This window comes from Littorina saxatilis, linkage group LG5 (genome assembly GCF_037325665.1).
Source record: "Littorina saxatilis isolate snail1 linkage group LG5, US_GU_Lsax_2.0, whole genome shotgun sequence".
NCBI classification, from domain to species: domain Eukaryota; kingdom Metazoa; phylum Mollusca; class Gastropoda; order Littorinimorpha; family Littorinidae; genus Littorina; species Littorina saxatilis.
In genome coordinates, this window is record NC_090249.1 from 36,213,450 (window position 1) to 36,237,949 (window position 24,500).

At 43.7% G+C, this 24,500-nt stretch overlaps 2 protein-coding genes across 3 annotated transcripts; one reads left to right on the forward strand and one right to left on the reverse strand.

The window, feature by feature from the left end:
* Positions 1-1,482: 1,482 nt before the first annotated feature.
* LOC138967004 (sterol carrier protein 2-like) lies at positions 1,483-8,699 on the reverse strand. 2 transcript variants are annotated; one of them, XM_070339432.1, is made up of 7 exons: positions 8,631-8,699; positions 8,076-8,219; positions 7,455-7,682; positions 6,762-6,955; positions 2,662-3,033; positions 2,018-2,228; positions 1,483-1,653 (listed from the first exon to the last, which is right to left on the reverse strand). In XM_070339432.1, exons 2-7 carry the CDS (start codon positions 8,194-8,196, stop codon positions 1,487-1,489), a joined length of 1,293 nt encoding a protein of 430 aa, XP_070195533.1. In that variant the 5' UTR covers positions 8,197-8,219; positions 8,631-8,699; the 3' UTR covers positions 1,483-1,486. The 2 variants fall into 2 exon arrangements, with proteins under 2 accessions (XP_070195533.1, XP_070195534.1); XM_070339433.1 differs by having other exon boundaries at positions 8,547-8,667.
* Positions 8,700-8,832: 133 nt separating this feature from the next.
* LOC138967003 (hydroxysteroid dehydrogenase-like protein 2) lies at positions 8,833-22,853 on the forward strand. The gene is made up of 8 exons (XM_070339431.1): positions 8,833-9,005; positions 9,095-9,258; positions 10,321-10,534; positions 11,246-11,349; positions 12,265-12,366; positions 13,142-13,342; positions 17,243-17,494; positions 19,007-22,853. The coding sequence occupies exons 1-8, from the start codon at positions 8,989-8,991 to the stop codon at positions 19,249-19,251; spliced, it is 1,299 nt and encodes a 432-aa protein (XP_070195532.1). The 5' UTR covers positions 8,833-8,988; the 3' UTR covers positions 19,252-22,853.
* Positions 22,854-24,500: the final 1,647 nt, after the last annotated feature.

A 24,500-nucleotide genomic window follows, 5' to 3' on the forward strand; every position in this document is an offset into this window, starting at 1 on the left:
CTGTCTGTAGGGACTAGACTGTAATAAAAAAAAAAAAGAAATTCGCTGAAATTAAATCTGTCATTGATACACTTTTGTATATATTTCTTAAGTTTACTTTCCATGTTAATACAAAATTAGTCTTAACAATTTATTTTGGGGATTTGGTACATTCTTTTTTGTACCAACGGTGGATTAGGTAGGTAACTGTTGGAAACAGAGCACCCACTGGTAAATCTTTTATCAATGTGTTAATGTTTTATTTATTTTGCTCTTATTTGTTATTGTAGAATTGGTAGCAGGTATAATGCATTAAAAAAAAACAAATACAGTGACACATTACAAGTTTTATTCATGAATAAAATAAACAAGTGATAAATAAAATAAAATTAATACTTTATTTGAAAGATCATTTCGCATTTAGTTGGGGGGGGGGGGGGGGGGATGTGCATTCAATCACACACAACACATTTTTTATTCATCCTTTGTACAGAAATTAAGAATGTCCCTTTCTTTTATCACAGATTCCTCAGTTACAGTGAACAAACCTCAACATTGATCAGTACACACATATATATACACTCGCTCTCAAATGTTTTATTAACTCCGGATATCTTCAAAAAATGCAGAACATGAAAATACTGATGAATCTATTCGGTCTGATGATATGCCATGGTTTGCAATTTGCTTCCCAGAAATGAAACAAGTACACAGTCCTTTTTGTGTTACTATTTGGCTCGCCATCTGTCATGGGCACAGGCATACTACAGTCACTTCGTTGTTTAGGTCTAGTATGCCTGTGCCCATGACATCATCCAACCACTTCTCTCCCCTTTCATTCATTTCCGTTCCTAGAGTTCCTTCCCTTTTTTGCGTGTTTCCCCTCCATTTTCTTTCAAACCTTGTTCGTTCCGTGTTGCGTCTGCTTTTTGTTGTCTTTTGTGTTCTTGTTTTTCCTGATGAAGCTTCCATAAGCGAAAATTCGTACCGTCTTGTCTCGTTCTTGCATTGGTGAGTACAGTATTCCTTTGTTTTTTAACTTTGTTCATCTTACCACAGTCACTTCGTTGTTTAGATTTTGTATATACATGTTACAACAGCAACATCCTTATCGTACAGTTGTGTCTAAAGATAGTTGCACTGCTTCCGTTTCCACCTACATGTACAATCTGGCTTGTGAAGCAGAAAACTGATGCTTCTTGTACATTGCATCATAACAGCATCATGCACCCTTGCACTGAAGTTGTGTTGCATACTACTTTTGAAAAATTGTCTCCACACAACCAAAAGTTTATGAGTGCCTGAATAAAGTTGCACTGTGTCAGCTTCCAGCTTTCAATCTGGTTGATAGCAGAGACGGCTTGTATATTTGTGTGTACGCTGTGACAACAGCGACAGCCTTATACCGAAGTTGTGTTGTACAGTATCATTACTAAACCGTTGCCTTCACGCAACCAAAGTGTAACAAGTCCTTGGATAAAGTTGGAGCACTGCCCATGTTCCCAGCCTACAGTCTGGCTTGTGGAGCCGAGGGTTGGTATTTCTTGTACATTGTGACAACCGCGGCACCGCCTATGCCAAAGTTGTGCTGCATGGCCACTTTTGCCCCCTCCACTTGCCGCTTGCCTGCTTCCCCACGGAGCTGCCACACCAGTTCGGCACACTGCCCTAGGCCTGCACACAGACCAAGAATAAGATATGTTACATTAAAAACATTGATAGATTGAAGATTGCTAGAGTTAAACTAAAAACAACATCTGCAAACGATATGTTATATTAAAAACACTGGTAAAATGAAGGCTGCTGGAGATAAAACAAAGAACTGCTGAAAAAATAACGGAATTTGTATCCAAAGGTCATCCCAGTAGTTACAGACAGGTGGGAAGGGGGGCAGAATAAAGAAATACACAGTAAGCGTGAGACAGACATCAGCCCTAACTGACCCATCTACCTGTAAAGGAAAAATACCCCAAGTATTTCACACACACACACACACACACACACACACACACACACACACACACACACACAATCTCACCTGTTGCACCAATGGGGTGACCTTTGGATTCCAGCCCACCTGAAGGGTTAAAGACCCATTTGTTATTGAAATATAGGAGTTCTCCTCCCTGCTTGTTCTGTCGCCATGATGACTGCTTCATGAGGTCAAGGCCATGACCTTCTGGAGCACACTGTAGCGCTTCGTACATGAAGAGCTCGTTGCAGGAGAAACAATCATGGACCTCAAAGACCTGAAAGGTAACAGATTTGCAACTTAACAAATGGTTTGCCTTAAAAACATTCCTTAAAAAACACCAATATCCTATATATATATTTTCCTCTATCTTGTATTTCATTTCTAGATGTGTTAGCAAATAAACTAATTTTGCATATTAACTTATTATTTGGGGATGAACACTGGCAAATGAATGACAGAAGTAAATTGCTTCTAACTTACAGACCAGACATCGCACTAGTGATCGTTGTGCTCGGTTGCAGTGTACTAAATTTTACATCATTGTACAAAATAGGTCTTGACAGGGAGGGAGTCTTAAAATAGAGGTCAATTTGCAAACTTTATGATCAGAAATTCTGAAAAATTGGGGTTGGCATAAAATGACAGGCCCTAAAAGGAGTGTTCCACTGTATTGCACAGCACCAGACCACAGATATCAAAATTAATACCTGCACATCATTTGATGTCAAACCAGTCTCAAAGTAACACCTCTGTGCTGCCTTTTTCGCCATGGAGTAACCACAGAGGTCCCTGAAGCTTTTGCCAAAAGATGACGGAAGATCCGTGACCATGTGCTGAGCCAGTATCTCCACAGCCTTGTTCTCCAGACCGTGACGTTTCACAAACGCTTCACTGCACACGATGGCAGCAGCGCTCCCGTCTGCCGTGGCCGCTGTCATGCCGAACGTGATCGGATGACACAGCACGGCTTTTGTGGCGATGGATTTGACGTCTGGAGCTTTCTGGAATGACGCGCGAGGGTTGTTTTCTCCGTGTTTCCTGTTTTTGTAAGCTATTTTGGCTAGTTCTTCTACTGTGACCTTGAAAAAATGAGAAATTTTTTTTTAAACATAATAATTATTATTGTAATTCAATCAAGTTTGCGTTTTAATGAAACAGATCCTGTGATTGGTCAGAATGCCCCAACTCATTAAAAATTACCGGTCATTAATTGTCGATAACCACTCGCTAAAAAATCCATTAACAACCTGCTGGCGAGGCGCATTGATACAGCCTCAACTAGTCTCGGTTAGCTTTGAGGGTCATTTTACAAGTAGGAAATATGAAGGCCAACGAAATACCGAGACCATAAGGTATGCGAAGTGATGACGTCAAATACGTGACGTAAGTTGATGCATGAATTCTTCCGGACTACGTCAGTCAATTCCAAAGATCGCTTTTGTGATGAAAGAATTTGTTTTAGAGTTTGCTGTCCAGAAACCCGTCAAAAAAGAAGGGAAAATGTGTGTGAAAGAAAACAAAACAGGAGCAGAGTGATACGATAGGAATACAGAGACATATTTCTTGGGACTTGACCCTTGCAGGTAGGTGGACTGAAAGTAGTGCGTGAACAGAACAGAACCAATTCTGTCTGTTTACAACTGCATGAAAGCAGGAAAGAGATAGTCGTCAGATTGAATTACAATAACATTAACATGCTTCCATTTGAAACTTCGAGGTCTTCATCATGGATTGACGCCCGACAAAGTCTAATTGAAGCCCTCCGTCGCTTCGCTCCGTCGGGCTTCAATTAGCTTTTGTCGGGCGTCAATCCCCGATGAAGACCTCGAAGTTTCAAATGGAAGCATGTTAATGTGTAACTATCCTACATACGTGAGAGAGACACCCGTGAGATAATAATCGTTCAAATCACATGTGTGTATATCATGTAAATGAGGTCATGTCAAGCAAGTCTGGCAGGGACCTGTTTTTCCACTGCTTATGATACCAAAGTCACCGAGACAAACGTCATTATAGAAACAACAAGCATTGACCTTAACGGGCAAAAGGCCGCCCGTGGTGACACGGGTTTAGGACATGGATACCATCTCTGCACAAACAGTTGACCTGTGACCTAATCCGCGACCTTAAGTCACGCTTAACAGTTTCAAACCATATACTGAGAGAGAGCGAGAGAAAGAGAGAGGGAGTACTGAGAGAGAGCGAGAGAAAGAGAGAAAGAGAGAGAGAGAGAGAGAGAGAGAGACAGATTGACCCAGAGATACAAGTCTTACCCGACTTGTTTGTAAGATATCGACCGCCCGCCAGTGATCGCGCTAGGTATTTTTCAAACCGGTATGACGTCATGAGCTGGCTACAAGGCTCTCATGAAAATCGGTAAGCTTGCCAAGGCAACCAGTAAAAGACAAACAATGACTTACAATACATTCAATCAATGTCAGTGATATGCAGACGTTTTTTCTCCCCCCCCCCCCCCCCCCCCCCTTCAAAGCAACTGTCGCACAACTTGACAGTGACACATCAGCAGCCGCTGTGAGAGAGAGAGAGAGAGAGAGAGAGAGAGAGAGAGAGAGAGAGAGAGAGAGAGAGACTTCCGAAATAAAATAGGAAAGCAAATAGTAATCACGCAACTGGAAGACTTACTCACTAGTTACTTACTGTTACAGTTTCACTTTCGCCTAGTCTTTGTTGTCAAAAAGTTTTCACGCGCAGAGCCAACAGCATTTCTATGACTTTGCGATTTTGAATGGTCTTCGAGAGATGAATGTTGAAAATTTCGACAACCTCTTGTGTAACCATTTTTTTTACGTGTTTTTTTTTTGCAGTCTTCACAAAACATGAGAAAGTTCTCCCCCTCCCCCTCTGTCCGCAACCACAGAAACTCTTTGCACCATTTTTCCTGAAATCGTTTGACAGTGGAAGATGCCGATGTTGGTTTCTTTGCCGCCGCTTGAGACTCGGGCTCTGCAGATGTACTAGGCCGTGAAGTACTTTTCCTTTCAGTTCCTTCATTCAAAGGCCTTTTCTCACCTCTTGGGGGTAGAAAAGACAGTAAAGATCGTTGCTTCTTCATCACAATCGACTCGCCTCACAATAATCAACTGTATGTAGACAAAGATCTAAGCTGGTGTGAGTACGTGATTTCCCGGTATGATGCTATGTCGGCTATAGTTAGACGCCGTCCCTTATAACATAAACTGAAAGATTTTACGATGGACCGGGAACCGAAAGAAATGGCGCGAAAAGTATGATGTCTGATTTTTGACGTCATGTTTGACACCTTGACATCACGGACTTACATTACCCTCATGTACGTCCGTGTTGACATCAAGTGTCATCAATGGAGACATAATCGCAACATTGTAGCGCTGTCACAACAAGCCATCCAAATCTCTCTCTCTCTCTCTCTCTCTCTCTCTCTCTTTCTCGCTCTCTCCCTCGTGCTGACAAACGATTTTTGTAATTACTACTTTTTTTTTTACCGGTCAAACCAAATAACAATCGGTACGTCTGACCGACATCCACTTTTTTTTCCGGTATTGGCGAATCTTAACCGGTAAAATACCGGAAATTACCGGTAAACACGATCCCTGGCCCGCCCGCCCTACTCAAACAAACAAACAAACAAACAAACAAACAGACAGAGTGAATCCAGTAAGCCCCATTTATATATAAATGGCGGCTTAAATAACATAAGACCAAAACATTATTTGGCAAACGAGTGTGTACCACGGAACCACACACACCAATAAAACAAACTCCACTCTTACCGCCCAACTAAGCATTTAAATATCGGAGCACTTAAAATGAAATTGAACAAAACCAACGACACACATTCTAAGGGGAGTAAACGTGCGGGAATTCCCGCATAACCTATGCTTCTGCCAGCGGGTTTCGTCCCTTGGTTCGGTTAGTAAAAGCGTTTTAGCCAATATCTTCCGTTTGACTTTCGTTAGGAATGTAATTTTTTGCATACACCCGTGTAACCCTATTCCTTACAATTTCACGAAATTTGAGCTTAATTGACCCAGAGATACAAGTCCTACCCGACTTGTTTGTAAGACATCGTCCACCCGCCCTACTCAAACAAACAAACAAACAAACAAACAAACAAACAGACAGAGTGAATCCAGTAAGCCCCATATAATGGCGGCTTAAAAATTGCGCTCGCTAATTACCCTCGATGAATCTTTAGAACTAATGCCACACTTTCAGAGTGACGTTTCTTTGCTTTGACGTAATAGATTGCACGAGGCTTTAGAAGAGATCGAGGTTCCAAAACAAGCATCTTCAATTTAGCTGCCTCGACTGCAAGACATTTTCAGTAAAATACACGTAAGTACAGTATGTAGGATAAACAGAATACTACATGGCTTGCTGTGTCGTACCAGATTTACACTCGTTGCTTTTTCAAATAGTGAACAGCTCGCTTTCGCTCGCAGTTCAATATTTAAAAAAACAACTCGTGTAAATCTGGTACGACAGAGCAAGCCATGTAGTATTCTCTATATATTTACTTTCAAACACTTACTTACAATACCGGGCACTACAGTGCAAAAGAATACCGGCAACCTTCTACATGTCTGGACTTGGCAATAAAGAAGGATTTTGTTGCCTTACTATCTGATTCTTCTTTGAAATAACTTATTGAAGTCAAATTTTCCATTTTTTCCAAAACAAAATAAACACTGTTCACGTTAGATATGCATTCAATCCTAAAACATAGAAGGATAACTCAAAATAAGACATGGGGCAGAACCGATGTAGTTGAAAGGGTTTAAAGGTCTTAATCATATAAGTTCCAAACCTCAGGATAGAGGTCCATGTATTCGCGAGCAGCATAAGCAAACATCTTGATGACATCAGAGGTCATGTGATTCATCCTGGGCTGGATGAGACCTGGATCGGCTCCCATGGCAACCATGTGATCCATGTGGCGACCGACTGGTGAGATGCGATCTGTGTAACGTTCTGACAGCCCTCCTTCCATCTTCTCAAAGCCTGGAAAAGTGAGAAAAAAATGCTAATTATAAGGACTACCGAGAAGGAATAGAACAAATTGCTACAATCAATTGAACATCATACACACATAAATGTAGGTTACATTAAAACCATCCATGGTCAGATAAATTCTGTTTGGCCGGTGATATTTCGGATAAAAAGTTCTTGATACCACACCAAAAGATGAGATAGACAAAAGATCAGCTTCAATTGCAACATAATGATTTAATCAATTTTAAAAATTTTCAACGAGAACTTTTCATAGCAATAATCTTCACTATAATCATGAAATATCACACACACGGCACAGAACCATTGTGTCTCAGTTAGGCCAATAAAATTATTTAATGAGGAGACGAACGTTAAAAAATAGTGAAATGGATAACAACTTCAGAGTGAAACACAAAAACTTATACGCCTTGATGACACTGAGGCTTTTTGTGTGTGCGTATCACTCAGCTGTGATAAAAGCACTTTTACCCAATCTATATATCCTCACCAATGGCCAAAACACAATCATCCACTCCACTCTGCACAAAACGTCTGGCCATCATGAGTCCTGTGGATCCCGAGGAACAGTTGTTGTTGACGTTGAACACTGGAATACCAGTCAGCCCCAGCTCATATACTGCCCGCTGACCGCTGGTGGGTTCGCCGTAACAATAACTGGCCACTGCCACTTTGATGTCTCTGTACTGCAGGCCGGCATCTTTCAAAGCTGCTTGACCTGACATGGAAATAAAATGTGTTAATAAAAGTAACAAATTGTATATGGGGTAAGTAAAAATGGGTATGAAGCCCTGCAGAATGTGTTGAATATCATGACAGTTAAAAAAAAATCATGACAGTTAGGTAGGTATAGTGACTGCAGTTTCTCCATGTGAGATAATAAAGTTAATTTGATTTGATGTAAGGTGGCAGATTTATAATCTTATTGTTTGTGTTTTAAGTGAAGTGGGTACAGGTAACTGCAAGCATGGTGTGTTGGTAACTGATCTCGTCTGTTTGCATTAATGGTATACTTATAGGACCTGTTTAGTGGGCTGCATGCGCATGTGTATGAATTTATTTTTAAATTTAAATATTTTTTGGGTCTTAAATTTTAAAAGGGGGTGTATACCTGCTTCTCTGGCCATGTCTGGATAATCCCAGTCCTTGGACTTTGGACGCTCAAACTTGGTCATCCCCACTCCCACCACAAATGCCCTCTGGGCTGGCTGTGTTCTGTCACCCATTGACATTGTTGATTGTTCTGCCCACCTAGCTTTATATTTGACAGAAACAAAATCACATGCGAGCATCAGCACAATTACCATGCATTGAGTGATTGACCAAAAACACACTTTAGATTAGAAACAATTGCATGGACTACTTTTTTGTAACATTAGCAAATTATGCACAACAGAAATGTATCAATCAGCTTCTAAATATAAATCATTACTCAACAGTCACCAGCAATTGAACTTGAAGATCATCAAAGTAAAACTTTAATAATCATTCTCAGCTACTGAGCCAGCACACACGCAAAAATGTTCCAAAACAATCAGAATAACCATATAATGATGTTAACAACCCAAAATTGTGCACATACAGCAAACGTTCAAATGATGCAATGTTATGTCACAGGAGATCCTGGCTTTGATTGACCGCGCTGTGTTTACATCATTTTACTTACTCCAGAGATCTGTAGCAAGTATCTCTGCTTACTCTTTGGACTGTGAGACGAAGGGAGGAGAGAGTGATCTTTCCTTTACCATCACGGATATCCCAAACCATAAAATGTTCATGAACTTTTTGTCAGGATATTTTGAGAAAAAAACCTCAGAAAGATTGACTGTTTTTTTCAGATAAAACAGTTACTATCATTTGGCTTTTTGTGATACACAATAGAGGGTTCAGTTGATTAAAAAACAGGAAGTGCGCTTTTGGGCACACCAAGAAGCTGACATCAACTTCCGCCTACGTCCAAAGTTCATGCCCTCAAGTTTTGCTGTAGTTAGGTAAAGTTATCGTCTGCAATTTCAGCTTGCACAATGGCAGCAAATACTGGGTAAGTCTTGACAAGTTCATGACAGTTTGTTTTGTTATTTTCATTGCACGGTGGGTGATCTTTCCACTGTTGTCATTGTGCGTGTGCAGAAAACTGGTCGGGCGCACCGTGTTTATCACCGGCGCAAGTCGTGGAATCGGCAAAGCTATCGCTGTGAAGCTTGGAAAAAATGGTGCGAATGTCATTGTTGCAGCCAAAACTGCCGAACCACACCCAAAACTGCCAGGAACAATCTACACTGCAGCTAAGGAAGGTGCGCATTTAGAATTGTAGTCAATGACTCAGCATTTATAAGAGCTTTTGCACATTTACCTGTGTTAACTCAACTGTTATTCTAGTATTATCAAACTCAACGCCCTCTTTTGTGTAACATTGTTGTGTCTAACCGGCCAAGTAGCTTCTTCCAGTAGGAGATTAATATTTGGAAAGAGAGAGAGTGTGTTGGTGTGTGTGTGTGTGTGTACACATACATGAATATTTAGAACTAACACGTCACGCCACACTTTCAGAGTGACGTTTCTTTGCTTTGACGTAATAGATTGCACGACGGTTTAGAAGAGATCGAGGTTCCAAAACAAGCGTCTTCAATTTAGCTGCCTCGACTGCAGGACATTTTCAGTAAAATACACGTAAGTACAGTATGTAGGATAAACAGAATACTACATGGCTTGCTGTATCATACCAGATTTACACGAGTTGCTTTTTCAAATAGTGAACAGCTCGCTTTCGCTCGCAGTTCAATATTTAAAAAAGCAACTCGTGTAAATCTGGTACGACACAGCAAGCCATGTAGTAATTTCTCTAAATGTGTGCACATGTGTCTTCGGTTTATATTTTTTGTTAGTTAAAATTCTTGTGGGTTGATTTTTGCACATCGAAATATTAAGTTATTTTTTCTTCAAGCAGGTACATGCATGCAGTCCCATTTCCAAGACAAACACAATTATTTAAATGCTTTGTGCCAAGGCAAAGTGTTGTGGCACGTACGTCGGAAATGCCATTTTCAAAAATGATTTAAGCAACAAATTCTTGTGCATGGAAGTCAGAATGCCAGATTATTTTTATTAGATGTATCTTACATTATCTCCTAAATGCTTTCTGGACATTGTGATGCAAACACAGTGTAAAACAGTCCTACTCTTAGTTTAAAGCTTGGCAACCTAGCTGCTGTCAGGGACATATATATATATTATATAGGAACACACTTTTGACACAGGCTCATGTATCAGAAGTTTTTTTTCTTCATTCCCCCTGTTTTACGCAACCTTTTGCAAAAATGTCATGTTTGTTTATGAATTTCTTTGGACAATTACAGTGGAGGATGCAGGAGGCAAAGCTCTGCCATGTATTGTGGACATTCGCAACGAAGAGCAAGTGGCTTCAGCAGTGAAAGAAGCAGTGAAAAAGTTTGGTGGCATTGACATCTTGGTGAACAATGCCAGTGCCATCTCCCTCACAGGCACTCTGCAGACACCCATGAAACGCTATGACCTCATGAATGGAATCAATGCGAGAGGAACATATCTTTGGTATGTTCATGCTGCATGATAGTTTACTGTTTTGTGAGTGCATGTGTATGTTTGTTAGGGTGCTTAAATCTTAGAAATGAATGGGAACAATTTTGAAGTGGAGGTGATTTTACAGATTATATGGACTGTATGAAGAGCAAGCCTTTAAAGACAAGATCAGTATAGTTCAGTTAAAGAGACTTGCGGGAGAGCTTTTCCAGTATCTGTAAGTGTAATTCTTGTCTGACTATGTGAAACTGAAAGGATGGACACAAATGAGCTTTCCTAACCTGTCTACGGCCCCCAACAGAACAGCCTGGAGAAGGGTTTCTGTCTTCTGCCCTCACGTCCCCCGGACGACTGTCCCAGTCAGGGGTTTGATGATAATGATGATGTAAATGTAATTTCACTCAGACGAGAGAACACTTCTCAATAAAAAAGACACTCTTTACTCCAGGTGCCATTAAATAATCTGGCAAAATAAAGAAAGCAATAAAAGGACACTTGAAATGCAGGCCCCGGTCATTTTTGTTGGAGTGCTACTGCTAATTTTGAAGCCATGATTACAGTCGTCTTCTTGTGCTTATCTTTGAAGAGTGCTTGTATCTTGAAGCACTGTGGTTGGTGTCTGTCTGCTAACATGTGTCTGGGGTATTTGGTTTTATTCTGTGTCATTTGTGTGCGAATTGACATGGAATAAAGTATTTCATTTTTCTCTGTGTATCTGTGCAGCTCTCAAGCTTGCTTACCTCATCTACTGAAGAGTCAGAATGCGCACATTCTGAACATCAGCCCGCCCCTCAACATGGCTGCCAAGTGGTTCAAGGGACATGTCGGTCAGTTTCTGTTTTGTGGAAATGTTTTTATTTGAAATTTGCTCTGCTTGTGCATGTAAAGTCCTGATTTATTTTTGAGTTTGGTGATATCGACCGTGGATATACATAGTTTTATCTATATATATATACGACTTGTGTCTGTGTGTGTGTGTGTGTGTGTGTGTCCGCGATGCACGGCCAAAGTTCTGGATGGATCTCTTTCAAATTTGGTGGCCATATTCAGGTACACCCCGGACACAACCTGGTCGATGAGATATTTCAACACGTGCTCTCAGCGCGCAGCGCTGAACCGATTTTGGTTTTTCTCTGGATCCATTCCCAGTAACTCTTCCTTATCTTCTACAGTGTTTTCAGCGTTTATCTCCCTTCCTTCGTGTGGCGTCAATCCATATTCCCGTTTCTATTTTTAGAAGGTCACTGTCGACAACGCTCAATCCATATTCCCGTTATACTATTTTTAGAAGGTCACTGTCCCGGCGAAGCCGGGTATTACTCTTCTCCAGTGTTTTGCGCGTTTATCTCCCTTCCTTCGTGCGGTGCGGGTCCCCGGCAGAGCCGGGTATTCGGCTCGACTTCTTCCCGACGAAGCCGTACCCGGTGAAGCGGGTATTCATCTAGTATTATATATATATATATATAGTTTTGTTTGTTTCTTTTTCTAAGCGAAAACATAAATAAAGTTCCTTGCTGTGTCACGACTGTAATGCAGCAGTCTAGTATCACTATCATTCTTTTCTCTATAGTTTTTATTCTATCAGAGTGTCTTTTTATCAATTTCCTGGTTTCAAAACTTTTCTCAAGGACCAAGGCAAGGTGAAATCTACTTTGTCAACCAAAACTGTTCTGCATAATGTAAGCTTATCTTTATGTGAGACTTTTGTTTGACGATTTTTTTGTGTTATTTATTTTTTGTAGCATACACAATGGCCAAGTACGGGATGTCTATGTGTGCCCTGGGAATGTCTGAAGAGTACCGTGATGAGGGTGTGGCGGTCAACACACTATGGCCAAGGACAGGTTGGTAAACAAACTTTCATGATTCTTTAAAGTGCATAACAGCAGTGCAATCAGTGATTTGTGTACTTTAATGCAGTTCTTAGTTTGTGTGTGTCACTTGTGTGTGTGTGTGTGCAATCACCTTTTTTTAAATTTTATTTTTTTATAAAAATTGGATTTGTTATGTGTACCAGTAATACAAAACTGTAACAAATCCACTCAAAAAAAATGCCAGCACCTAAGCTTTTATTTGTGAAGAGTCCACATTTGGTTTAAGTATGGAAAGAGAGCTAGACTGAGACACTTTAAATAAACATGAAGGTTCATTTCGCAAGGGGTTGGTTGGGGTAAAGGGTACAGCGAGAGATTGAGAGAGAGAGAGTGTGTGCGTGAACATGTGTGGGGGATGGGGGTAGGCACGCACCTGTGTGCTTGCATGTGGTTCAACATTGTGAGTGTGTAAGTGGACACACACCTGTGCGCTTGCATGTGGCTTAACATTGTGTGTGTGTGTGTAAGTTGGAATGCACCTGTGCGCTTGCATGTGGTTTAACATTGTGAGTGTGTGTGTGTGTGTGTGTGTGTGCAAGTTGGCATGCACCTGTGCGCTTGCATGTGGTTTAACATTGTGAGTGGGTGTGGGTGTGCGTGTGTGTAAGTTGGCATGCACATGTGTGCTTGCATGTGGTTTAACATTGTGAGTTTGTGTGTGTGTAAGTTGGCATGCACCTGTGCGCTTGCATGTGGCTTAACATTGGGAGTATTTCTACACATCGTTATTCATTGCATTCCTCAGCAATCTACACGGCGGCCATGGAGATGTTGGGAGGTGGTCCAGAGGTAGCCAAGCAGTGTCGCCACCCGGAGATCATGGCTGATGCTGCCTATGCCATTCTCACCAAGGATTCACGCAACTTCACTGGGCACTTCTGCATCGATGATGAGATCTTGCTGCAAGAAGGAGTGAAGGACATCGGTGCCTATGATTGTTCTCCAGGTGGGTTTAAAGATGGTGGTGACAGTTCATTTGTAAATCTGTATAATTTTTGGGATGCAGTGGAACCCCCTTTTAAGTCCTCCAACAATCTCAGAAGATCGGGTCTTAAAAAGGAGGGAGGGTTGATAAGGGAGTAAATTTATGAACAGAAAGTCTGAGTAAACATGGTCTTAAAAGGGAGGGGGTCTTAAATTGGGTCTTAAAGGGGGGGTTCCACTGTAGTTTGATTTCCATTAAAACAAATTCTTCTGTTGGGTTGTAGATTGTTTTGTGTTTGTTTTTTTCTTTGCGGGTGTGGTTTTCTCTAATGTCTATGGAGCTAGAGACCGGCACGGTTGGCCTAGTGGTAAGGCGTCCTCCCTGTGATCGGGAGGTCGTGGGTTCGAACCCCCTGCCGGGTCATACCTAAGACTTTAAAATTGGCGATCTAGTGGCTGCTCCGCCGGGCGTCTGGCATTATGGGGTTAGTGCTAGGACTGGTTGGTCCGGTGTCAGAATAATGTGACTGGGTGAGACATGAAGCCTGTGCTGCGACTTCTGTCTTGTGTGTGGCGCACGTTATATGTCAAAGCAGCACCGCCCTGATATGGCCCTTCGTGGTCGGCTGGGCGTTAAGCAAACAAACAAACAAAATGGAGCTAGAGTAGTGGATAATTTGTTTCTGATTCATATTACTGTACTTTCGACGAAGGCGAGTCGTGTGAGTAGATGATTTTCTTGTTTTTGTTATGGCTTTGCCGAAGTAGTCTTGAATGTTTCTTCTATTTGTGTGTGTGAATGTTCAGGACACCCTTTGCTGCTAGATGGTTATCTTGATCCAAAGGAAGGGGACAACTACATTCAGGCTATCAGTGGTGATGCTGTCCGTGCTGGTCTCATGAGAAAATTAAAAGAATGAGAACAAAGAAACATCTCTCTGCTATATTGCTTCATGAGAGACAGAGAGAGAGATTGTTTTGTGTATGTGTGTGTGGGTGGGTGTATGTGTGTGTTTATTCGTCGTAACAATAATTTTTCCTTTCAACAAAATGGTCATGTTTACATCACAATTCTCCTGCCTACAAACAACAACAAAAGTCGAAAGCAAAACATTTAGTCAATCTGTCGGCCTGAAACTAAAACATTAACACTAAACACACTCAGGCATGGGAATTGTCCGCCGAAAGGCAAATTTCCGCCGAAATGTTTTTTTGTTCCGCCGAAAAAATAAATGGGGGAGGCAAAAATGGCTCTAAAAACTGAATTTAATGGCAAACTTGGAGCTAAGATGACACCAAATTGCACCATTTGGGTTCTTCCGTGAAAAAAAATGCTGGGGGGGGGGGGGGGGGGGGGGGGGGGACACCCCTGGACACCCCTTGTAAGGCTATAGGCGCTTAGCGTCGTCGACTTTGCTATAATTTTAACATTTGTAGCCTTTTTTACTTTTTTCCATTCCCATGCCTGACACTGTATATGACTACATGTAGTCAGGGTTGGCTAGCCGAAACCTGAAGATTGAGACAATCTTCCTTTGTATCAAGATAACCATCTTGCAGAAAAGGGTGACCTGAACATTCACACACCTGAAGTGTGTGTTGTGTTTCTGCGAAGCATGTAAACATAGGATCAATTCTCGTTAATTCGGAGCATATTTTAAAAGTAGACATGACATATCTTTATATTTTTGGATTGAGGAGATGATAAAGAACGCAATACAATTATTTTTAACTCTTTTTTTTATTTCAATTTAATAAATTTTTAATGAACAAAATTTTTGTAACAAAAAAATAAAAAAGCAGGATATGACGTCATCAAAAGGATGTGGATATCTTCTGTGAGAATTTGTATGTAAAGTTTTATGAAGATCTGTCCTGCTCACAATCGCTCTGCACACATGAACAAACACACGTACACACACCACCAACCTCATCTCAATCCCCAATCGATCTAAACTTGACTAAAAAATCACACTGAGAGATTAAAATTCAGTAGAGATTGAAAATAGGGCTAGCACTGCAAGTACGTAGCAAACCCTGATCCCACCTGTCTAAAGACCTCATAACTTTAAGAATGAAAAAAATTATTTGTCCAGCACATCCAACATGAATATTTGTTTTTTAAAGTCCACACAGAAATTTGATAGAGTGTCTAGAGTACTTTTACTTGGAATCTTTGATATTTATATTTTATTTTTTTGCAGGCCGCTCTGATCTTTACAAGAGTAATTGACAGCTAGTTGAAAACCACATTTCTTCAGATCAACCCACATGTTTTAAAGGGGAGAAAAGCAGATGTTATAAAGAAGGGAATTGCAGAGACCATCAACAGAAATGTGGAAAAACAAGGTCTTAGAGGGGAGGGGTTTTAAAAGGGGGTTCCACTGTATCGTACATAATTGTTGAATTGATATCACATTGGTTTTTGGCTCACGTAAGTTTAGCCTATGCGATGCTAACTTCTGTCTGTGCGTGCGTGCGTATGTATGTCTGTGGTAGAAACTTTAACATTTGACTGAACACCGAAATACTAATTTTACCTGGTTATTATTCAAGCAACTGCTTCAATACTTTGAAGCCGTATTGAAGCAATGATCAACATTTCGTCGGCACGTATGTAGTTAAAGTGTGTATTCAAAGAAAACGGGGTTTTTTTTTGGGGGGGGGGGGGGGGGGGGGCAAAAACAGCTGACTGGTTTGTGTCGTGTGTGGTATGTAGACCAGGTCAGGGGTCAAGGTTAGGTCAGATCGCGTGAAGGATTGTGGTATAGATACAGTTATCACCGAGCTGCAGTTCGCCGATACGGAGAAGACGATTTCACATTGTTCGGTTTCGTAGCTCCAGAAAAATAGATAAAGAAGATACCAAAGGAGATTTCCTACAGGTTAATCTGCACAGCGTGTTTCCAGTGTCTGCGCGAAAAAGCGCTGTCGAAAGCGCAGTGTCCATCTGGCCATCTGGCAGTCGTGTCCCCGTAAGTAGGCTACAGACAGACAAATCTAGATCTAGTGTCTTGCACTCAGTCGTGTCCCCGTAAGTAGGCTACAGACAGACAAATCTAGATCTAGTGTCTCGCACTCTTGCACTGTGTCACCTATGCTTACTGTGTGTGTGTATGTGTGACGGAGTGATCGAGTTTATGTTACTGTTTGTTGATTTCTTACGTGAGCCTTGAAGGCTTCGCCTCTTGTTGTTGTTCTTGTAATTGTCCGGTAAACGGGTTTGAGCTTGTCAAGGAGAGCGACTTGTCCCGTTAGGCGAAACACAAGATAAAAGTTTAAGTTGTTTGAGAAAATGTGATAAATTATCTCTGTGCAATAACAGCAGTTTAGAAAGCAGACAAGAGCAATGCTTGTTATGGACAAAAAAAATGCGGAAGTCTCCATTTAACGGTTGAAGTGGTCAAAGTAGACCCCATGTCACTTCCAAAAAAGGGAGGCTTTCTGTTAACCATTGGTCTGATAAACTGTGTCCCTGCCATGGAGGGACATCTGCAACAGGTGTACACCATTGATTTTCTCAGGACTGGAAATCAATTGTTGTGAATGAGAAAATGGTCACTGAAAATCTACTACGGGCTGTTTAAAGTCAGCGGTCACAGGTGCCATCTGAGGTGGTTCCCCAGATTCTTGTCATCGAGAGCAAGAAAAGAATGCTCATGCAGTTTTGGTCCACCAAAACCTACTTCCAAGGATGACTGGATTAATTTCTATGGGTGTTTTTTTGTGTCTAAACTTTCCAATATCTTTAAGCTAACAAATGTTACTTCACATTATTGCAGGAAGCAAACTGCTCCCAGACTTCTTGAACTACTAGGACACACTTCCTAAGCAGTGACTTCATGGACTAATTTCTCTTTTGTTAGTTTTTGAAGTGTGCAACATCTTTACGCTTATCAACTTACTTCACAAATTATTTCAGGAAGCAACCTGCTCCCAGACTTCTTCCTTGACGTCAGCCCAGAACAGCTTGCTCAGCAGATGTCGGCAGAAGGGGCTACACCCGCTTTCTACAAGGCAGCACCCTCTGGTGGAGAAACATCTGCATCATCGTCAGCATCAGCAGCACCGGAAGCAACAGAAGGGCCTGCTGCGACATTCAATTTGCTGGAGGGACTGCTGTCTGAAGAGCTGGTGCAGCGCGTAAAGGGAGTGTTCCAGTTTGATCTTACTGGTGAGCTGGAGTTTGCAGCAAGTCACTTTGCTTACCATCTTCTGGAGAAATATTGCTTTTTCACTTTGATAACTTCTTCTTATGCATAGAGTTAATAAACCATGCATTTTTGTGTGTATAAGGAATTTCCATATAGCGACGACCGGCACGGTTGGCCTAGTGGTAAGGCGTCCGCCCCGTGATCGGGAGGTCGTGGGTTCGAACCCCGGCCGGGTCATACCTAAGACTTTAACATTGGCAATCTAGTGGCTGCTCCGCCTGGCGTCTGGCATTATGGGGTTAGTGCTAGGACTGGTTGGTCCGGTGTCAGAATAATGTGACTGGGTGAGACACGAAGCCTGTGCTGCGACTTCTGTCTTGTGTGTGGCGCACGTTATATGTCTAAGCAGCACCGCCCTGATATGGCCCTTCGTGGTCGGCTGGGCGTTAAGCAAACAAATTACATATTATGACGAGCTTACCTGAGTAAGTGAAGTCTAATTGTGGTTTTATCGACCACAATGTAGAGAGGAAAGGGATTACGTGAGAGATAGAACGCGGGAATACGTCACTGTTTAACGACGTGTAAATGGTGCAGAAAAAAGAGAAAGAGAGAGGAAAGGGATAGGGAGGGAAAACGGTTATCAGTATAACTCTGAAGACAACTTAGGGCGAGGCACGTAATCCCTTTCCTCTCTACATTGTGGTCGATAAAACCACAATTAGACTTCACTTACTCAGGTAAGCTCGTCATAATTATGTAATTTTATCTCCCACAATTCCGAGAGGAATGGGTCACGTGAGACTTTAAAGTCTGCAACATTTACACCCTAGCACTGTCGATGAATTGAAATACATATAAACCTACCCCAATTCTTCATGACAGAACAGCCTGTCCAAAACTCCTCCCACTGTCCACTGGTTTCTTGTAAAAAGTTGTGAATGTGTTAGCCCGACGCCAACCAACAGTCTTCAGAATGGTTGCCAGAGGAATTTTACTTGCAGCTTTACTAGATGCAGCGGAACGAGTTGAATGCGGCGTAAATATTGTCATGTCAATACCCGCTTTTTGTAATCCAATCTTTGTCCATCGACGGATAGTATCTCTCGACACCGCTTTGTGAGGGGCTGTCCAACTGATAAAGAGTCTCGTTTCCGTTCCTCTAAATGCACGAGTTCTTTTGACATATTGTTTCAAATAATGTACAACACAAATTGCCAAATCAGACGGAAAAGCACAAAATACCACTTCATTCTGATGTTTGTTTGGGCCAGAAGTTTTGAGCAAATCCCCAAACCTACATCGTACATCTTCCTTTGTCCAACTCATGTTACGCAAGCATTCAAAAGCAAGATGATTGTTTAAGGTTAATACCAAGTCTCAGCAATAAGAGTCACCGACTGAAAAGTAGTAATACTAGCGTCAACTGCTCAGATGTTCCATTACATCTCTATTTCTGTATTTTATTTTATTTCTTCTCCTCTGCAAGCCAGTCACAGCCACACATTCTCTTTTCTTTGTTTTCTTAACAGGCAGTCATACAGGAACTTGGTTCCTGGACCTGAAAAACGGCACCGGCGCTGTTGGCAAAGGAGAGCCTGCAACGAGGGCTGACTGCACCATGAAAATGGACAGCTCCCTCTTCACCGACATGTTTGCCGGCAAGGCAAGTCCCACAACTTCTTTCATGATGGGCAAACTGAAGATCAAAGGCGACATGTCTCTTGCCATGAAACTGGAGAAACTCATGCAGCAGACGCAGAAGTCCAAGTTGTGATGAGTGAGAACGTGTTGTTTGATGGCTTCAATGAAATGTAAGCGTTTTTGTTCTTCTGCTAGGGGAAAACTGTGTACATGTGTACAGTCCATGACGTAATTATGCTGTAAGAGAAAGACTGAATGCTCAAATAAATGATAGGAGTAGTGATGGGAAGTTTTGCGTGAATACAAGGGTTTTCTCATGGTCTTTAGAATGTGCATGTTACAACAAGGGCTGAGGTGCATGAAACAAAACTGGGTGCCATCCAACTGGGTGGGAACCAGCTGTGGGGTGTGATTGGTTGAAATCACAACAAATCTCAATTCCAACAAATCCGACCCCACGGCTGCGTATCTCCCAGTATGGTAGCACCCAGTTTTGCTTTGTGCACCTCACTCCAGATTTATGAGATCTCTCCATTATTACCTTGTCCAGGAAACACTTTTTGACCACTGCGATTAACCCAATCTTTATGAGAAACAAGAGCATTCCTATCTAGTGTTTCCAAATCCAATATTGTGCATGCACCTACAGTGCAAGATTTTCTGGAGAGGTTTAGAAAATATGATTTCCTCAAGGCATTGTTGATAAATGTTTCTAGGAATACCACTTATTTGTTGGTATTTTTGTGGAGGTGGAAGCGGGAGGAGTGCAGAGGGCTTAAGTGTGGAGGGACAGAGCAAGTACGTTATCAAAGTGTCATTAAAACACTGTCAGAATGTTACAGAATATTGAGTGAAAATGCTATAGAGCTCTGTGTGTGATACATTAGGACAGAGGTGATATTTAGTGAGCTGTGTTGTGCTTGGTAATAAAAGAAGCTGTATGTTTCTTACAATTTATCACAGAATGTTTGCACACTCAGATATTGTAAGTAAGTATTGTGGCATTACTAAATCTAGGATCATTAACTCTAGTTTCTTTAACAAGATAAGGCATTGTTTGTATCAAAATCATTGTTTCAAATAACATGATCATGCGATATCACTGGAGTGTTGATTTGTTCAGGATATTTACTTTTTATTTATTTAACAAAGGCATTATTCATATTAAACCTCTTTGGGTTTTTTAAAATATAAGTACAGTACATGTAATACAATTATGAGATATCACTTGCTTGTTAATTTGTGGGGAACGAAGATGTCCAGTGGTTGTGAGACCGATATATGTTCTGAGATTAAAACCATGATTTAATCACATATTCTTACTCCAATTCTTATGAATGCATTGACTTTAGTCCCACATGCTAGATGTCGAAAAACCTCTCAAATTACCTGCCCTTAGTAGGGTGGTAACCAAGCTAAAAGCGACGCCATAGCCGTTGCTATGGCCTGACCTTGCTCAGTTACCCATAACACCCTGCGCACCACGCGAGCGCCAGCATCCGTAATAATCATTCTCGACTTTCGACAACACACGGTGGACGTGTCCGAATTTCGCTCTCACTTTTGGCCTTCACATGCCTGCTCGTCCTTGAGACTAGCCGGTTCTTGGGGGTCTACCTGTCCGCCTACCTTTTGGTGAGATCTTTCCTGTGTATGTTTGGTATAAATGTTGATAGCTTTGTGTTGAACACGCACGCAGAAGTTTTTTGTTCTGGGTGACTGTTTTTCGCCGGTCTTAAAATGGCCGACAACAAAGCTAATCTTGGCGCGAGACTGGAAGGTGACAAGGCTCTTAGCCTGGTTTAGAAAACTATACCTAAGAGTAGCCTAAGAACTTTGATTTGCCTATTATGCGGGTCGTAGATCCGTCAAACAGCACTTCTTTTTATGTTCCTATCCCTCCGAGGGCGGGTTCAGTTCTTTCACAGCTCGCTTCCCCTGTTGGGGTTAATCAGCCTTTAGGCTCCTTATAGACTTTTTGTTGGATCGTCGTCGGTGCGACTGATGAGGGGGGGGGGGGGGGCCGTGTGGCTATTCTTTCCCCTTTCTCTGAGTAAGAGGAATCAGTCAAGGTCCTCCTTTTGGGGGGACTTAACGATGTTTTGGTCTGTATTTTCAGCTGTTTCAGGCACGATCGGCGGTTCCCGCCCTCCCGTTTGTCAGCTTCGCACTGTGGTCAAGTGCAAATGGCCTGTTCGGTTCAGCCCGTTTTTTGCCTCTGGTGGCTCTGGGCTGTTCTCGAGCACCCCTTCCTTTAGGAGGGGGGGCCTGCTCCCTGCCTGCGTTTAACCACTCTGATTACCGCCGGTACTTCACAGTGTGTTACGCAGCCCCCCGCCAATGGGGGGGGATAGGGGGGGCGCTCCTGCGTCGCACCGTCGCCTGGTGCAAACGGCCAGTTCGGTTCAGTCCTTTCTGCCACGGGTAGACTGGGTTGTTCGCGAGCACTCTCTCCTTTAGGAGAGGGGGCCAGCTCCCCGCCTGCTTTGGCCGCTCGGCTTGCTTTTAAACAGCACTGCTGGGTCGGTCAAGCAGCCCCCTTACCGTGAGGAAGGGGGAGTGGGGGGGCACGGTAAGTCACGGCCAGGGCTTGTCCCACTCTGCCCTTTGCGGGCAGGGGGCCGTGTTAGCTTCCCACCCTTTCCCGCCCCCCGGGCGCGTTCGGGTGGCGGCTTTCCAGGCTACGTTACATACCCCTTCTCTGCTCCATTTGGGGCAGGGTGGGGGTATCAGTGGCCCACTCTTTCCCGCCCACCGGGCGGGATCGGGTGGGGGCTGGAGTAGCGTTCCACCCTTTCCCTCCCTCTGAGTTGGATGGGGTGGGCGCTGTTGGACTGTCTTCACGGTCTGTGCCTCAATTGTCCTGGCCCGACAATCGTTCGCCTCCCCTATCGGGGTGGGCGGGCGGTGGGCTATAGGACTACGGCAGGTGGACGGAGGGGGGTCGGCCGTTGCTCGGTTCGTCTCTCTCCGTCGCTCTTACTGCTGTGACGAGCCACCCCCCTCCCCATCTGGGGCATGGAGTGGCTCAGGCCTTTCTACACAGCGGGGGTGCTATGTACGGCTTTCCAGGCTACGTTACATACTCCTTCTCTGCTCCTTTTGGGACAGGTGGCTGTGTTAGCTACCCGCGCTTGTCGCGGGTCCACCCTTTCCCTCCCTCTGGGTTGGACGGGGTGGGCGCTGTTAGACTGTCTTCACAGTCTGGCCTCTATGGTCCTGGCCTGACAATCGTTCTTCTCCTCTATCGAGGCCTTTCTACACAGCGGGGGTGCTATGTACGGCTTTCCAGGCTGCGTTACATACTCCTTCTCTGCTCCATTTGGGACAGGTGGCTGTGTTAGCTGCCCGCGCTCGTCGCGGGTGGCGGTCGCGGAACAATGAGCTTGACTCTCTTTTGTTCTCGGCAGGGTGTCTCGCACAGTGGTCAGGGAACAATGAGCTTTGCTCCGTTTTGTTCTCTGCACGGGCTGTGCCGGCTGTCTACCTGGGACAGGCGGAGACAGAATATACTCTTTCTCTCCAGTCTCCCATTCTTTGTATTCACAATGGTCTGCGGGGACTCGGCTATAGTATCACCTGGCCAGTGGTCATTGTCCTTAGCCAGCATAGGTCACCCCCCCCCCTCCTAGGGGTGGGTGAGTGATAGGGCTACTTGACTTTGGCAGGTGGACGAGCGAGGATCGGCCGTTTACGGCCGTTTCTCTGTTTCAGTCCTTGCCCCCTCTAGGGGTTGCTGCTGTGCTGGACCACCCTCCTCCCCACTTGGGGTGAGTTGTGGTTCAAACTAGGTAGTCTGGTTCTTAGCACTGGGATGCTTCTCTCGCACAGTGGGTGGGGTAGGATGCGCCGGGCCCGGCTTTGTCTTGTTTCTCCACTCTATCTCCTTCTCGGCAGAGATCTGTGCCAGTTACCAACCCCTCTTCCCCCCACCTCTTGTTCAGGTGGGCGGTTTTGGGTTGGCAGTCAGAGACTGATCACGCTTTTCATCCACACTCTTGGCGGTGTTATCGGCAGGAGTATTTAGTGCGCGACCTCCCCGGTCTCCCCTCCTTTTGTGTTTTACACAACTGGTGGTTAGGTTCGGACTCCTGGTTGGAGGAGGGGGAGTGTATAGGGTTGCCTACTGGTTGTAGGCTTCCCATACATAGAGCGGCTGCTGTTGCAGTTTACTTTGTCCCGGATAGGTTGGGGGTGTCTCTCTTCCTTCCTCTTCCGGGATGGCTTTGGGTTTTCACAGGCTTTCTCGCAATTTGTTTCATTTGCTGAGTCTCCGGTGATTGCCTACCTCATGCCACACTTTTGGCTTGTTTCGCACCTTAGGATAGTGGTCTTCATCCTACACCTTTCCCGCTGCTTTTTACGCAGGGGACTGCTGGCTTCGGGGTTTCAGGCTGCTTCATCCTCACTTTTAGTGCGGAAGAAGATAGCAGGGAATTTTCAGGCTCAGGGTCTGATCCGCACTTTTTATTGCCAGGGGCTAGTTTCTGGCTTCGCTTACAGACCACAGGGAACATGGAGGTTTTATGATGTTACTCCTCCCTCTCCTCTCTGGAGGAGCTAGGATGGCATGGTTTGGAGTTTTCTGCTTTGGCTGAGACTCTCTTCTGTGCTTTCTTATAGGCAATCTTATCCTCCCTGATCGCTCTTTTGGGTTAGGGAGGATGCCTTGGATAAGGCTTTAGCCAGGCTGCTGGCAGCTTGGGCTAGGGTCGTCACTGAGCGGAGAAGTTTCTCGGTGACGTTTTAGGCCCACACTGTTTTTGCTTGGTGTGATCTCCTTCCTTTACAAGGGGTTTGATTTCATGCTGGTTGCAGGAAGCAAGGGTCAGGCTTTTTCGGGGGTTGTTAAGACCTACTCAATAGCTGGAATCTTTCCCTTCCTTCGTGGACCTCTGGCAGCGCATTTATGCGCTCCCGGTTACAAAGGGGTGTTTTGGTTCAGTGTCGCCTCCCTCTCTGCGGGAGGTGGGTCGGCATGGGCTAGAGCTTTCAGCTTTGGCTGAGATTTTCCTCGGTGCTCTCACATGAGCTTTCCTTCTGCGTTTCGGCACACAGGAAAGGGCTCGGTTTCTGGGGGTGTTGGTCTCTGGACTATCTCGGGGGCTGGTTGAGCTTTTTCAAGGTCAATCAGCTTGTCAGCTGCACTTTCTTTTGGTGTTGAACCAGGCTTTTTGCCTGGTGCTCTCAGTAACCAGGCAAAATTCCGAGCTGTCCTTATCCCAGGTTTTTTACCTGGGCATGCTGTTCGACTTTGTCTCTTGGAAGGTTTATTCTTCACACAAGAGGGAATAGGGAGGCTATAAGCTCTTTTCACTGCCAGACGGGCACGAGAGCAGGCCTCCCCGGGGTCTTTAGACCCGATCTTCGGTCGGACGGTAT

Bases quoted from the DNA above. Each gene is read 5' to 3' on its own strand.
- LOC138967004 (XM_070339432.1), bottom strand. From the start codon at position 8,196: ATGTCAATGGGTGACAGAACACAGCCAGCCCAGAGGGCATTTGTGGTG. The intron at 7,683-8,075 runs GTATACACCCCC...TTTCCATGTCAG, and splicing joins AGACATGGCCAGAGAAGCAG to GTCAAGCAGCTTTGAAAGAT. The intron at 3,034-6,761 runs GTTTGGAACTTA...CATTTTTTCAAG, and splicing joins ACATGGACCTCTATCCTGAG to GTCACAGTAGAAGAACTAGC.
- LOC138967003 (XM_070339431.1), top strand. The intron at 9,259-10,320 runs GTGCGCATTTAG...GGACAATTACAG, and splicing joins CTACACTGCAGCTAAGGAAG to TGGAGGATGCAGGAGGCAAA. The intron at 13,343-17,242 runs GTGGGTTTAAAG...AAATTATTTCAG, and splicing joins TGCCTATGATTGTTCTCCAG to GAAGCAACCTGCTCCCAGAC.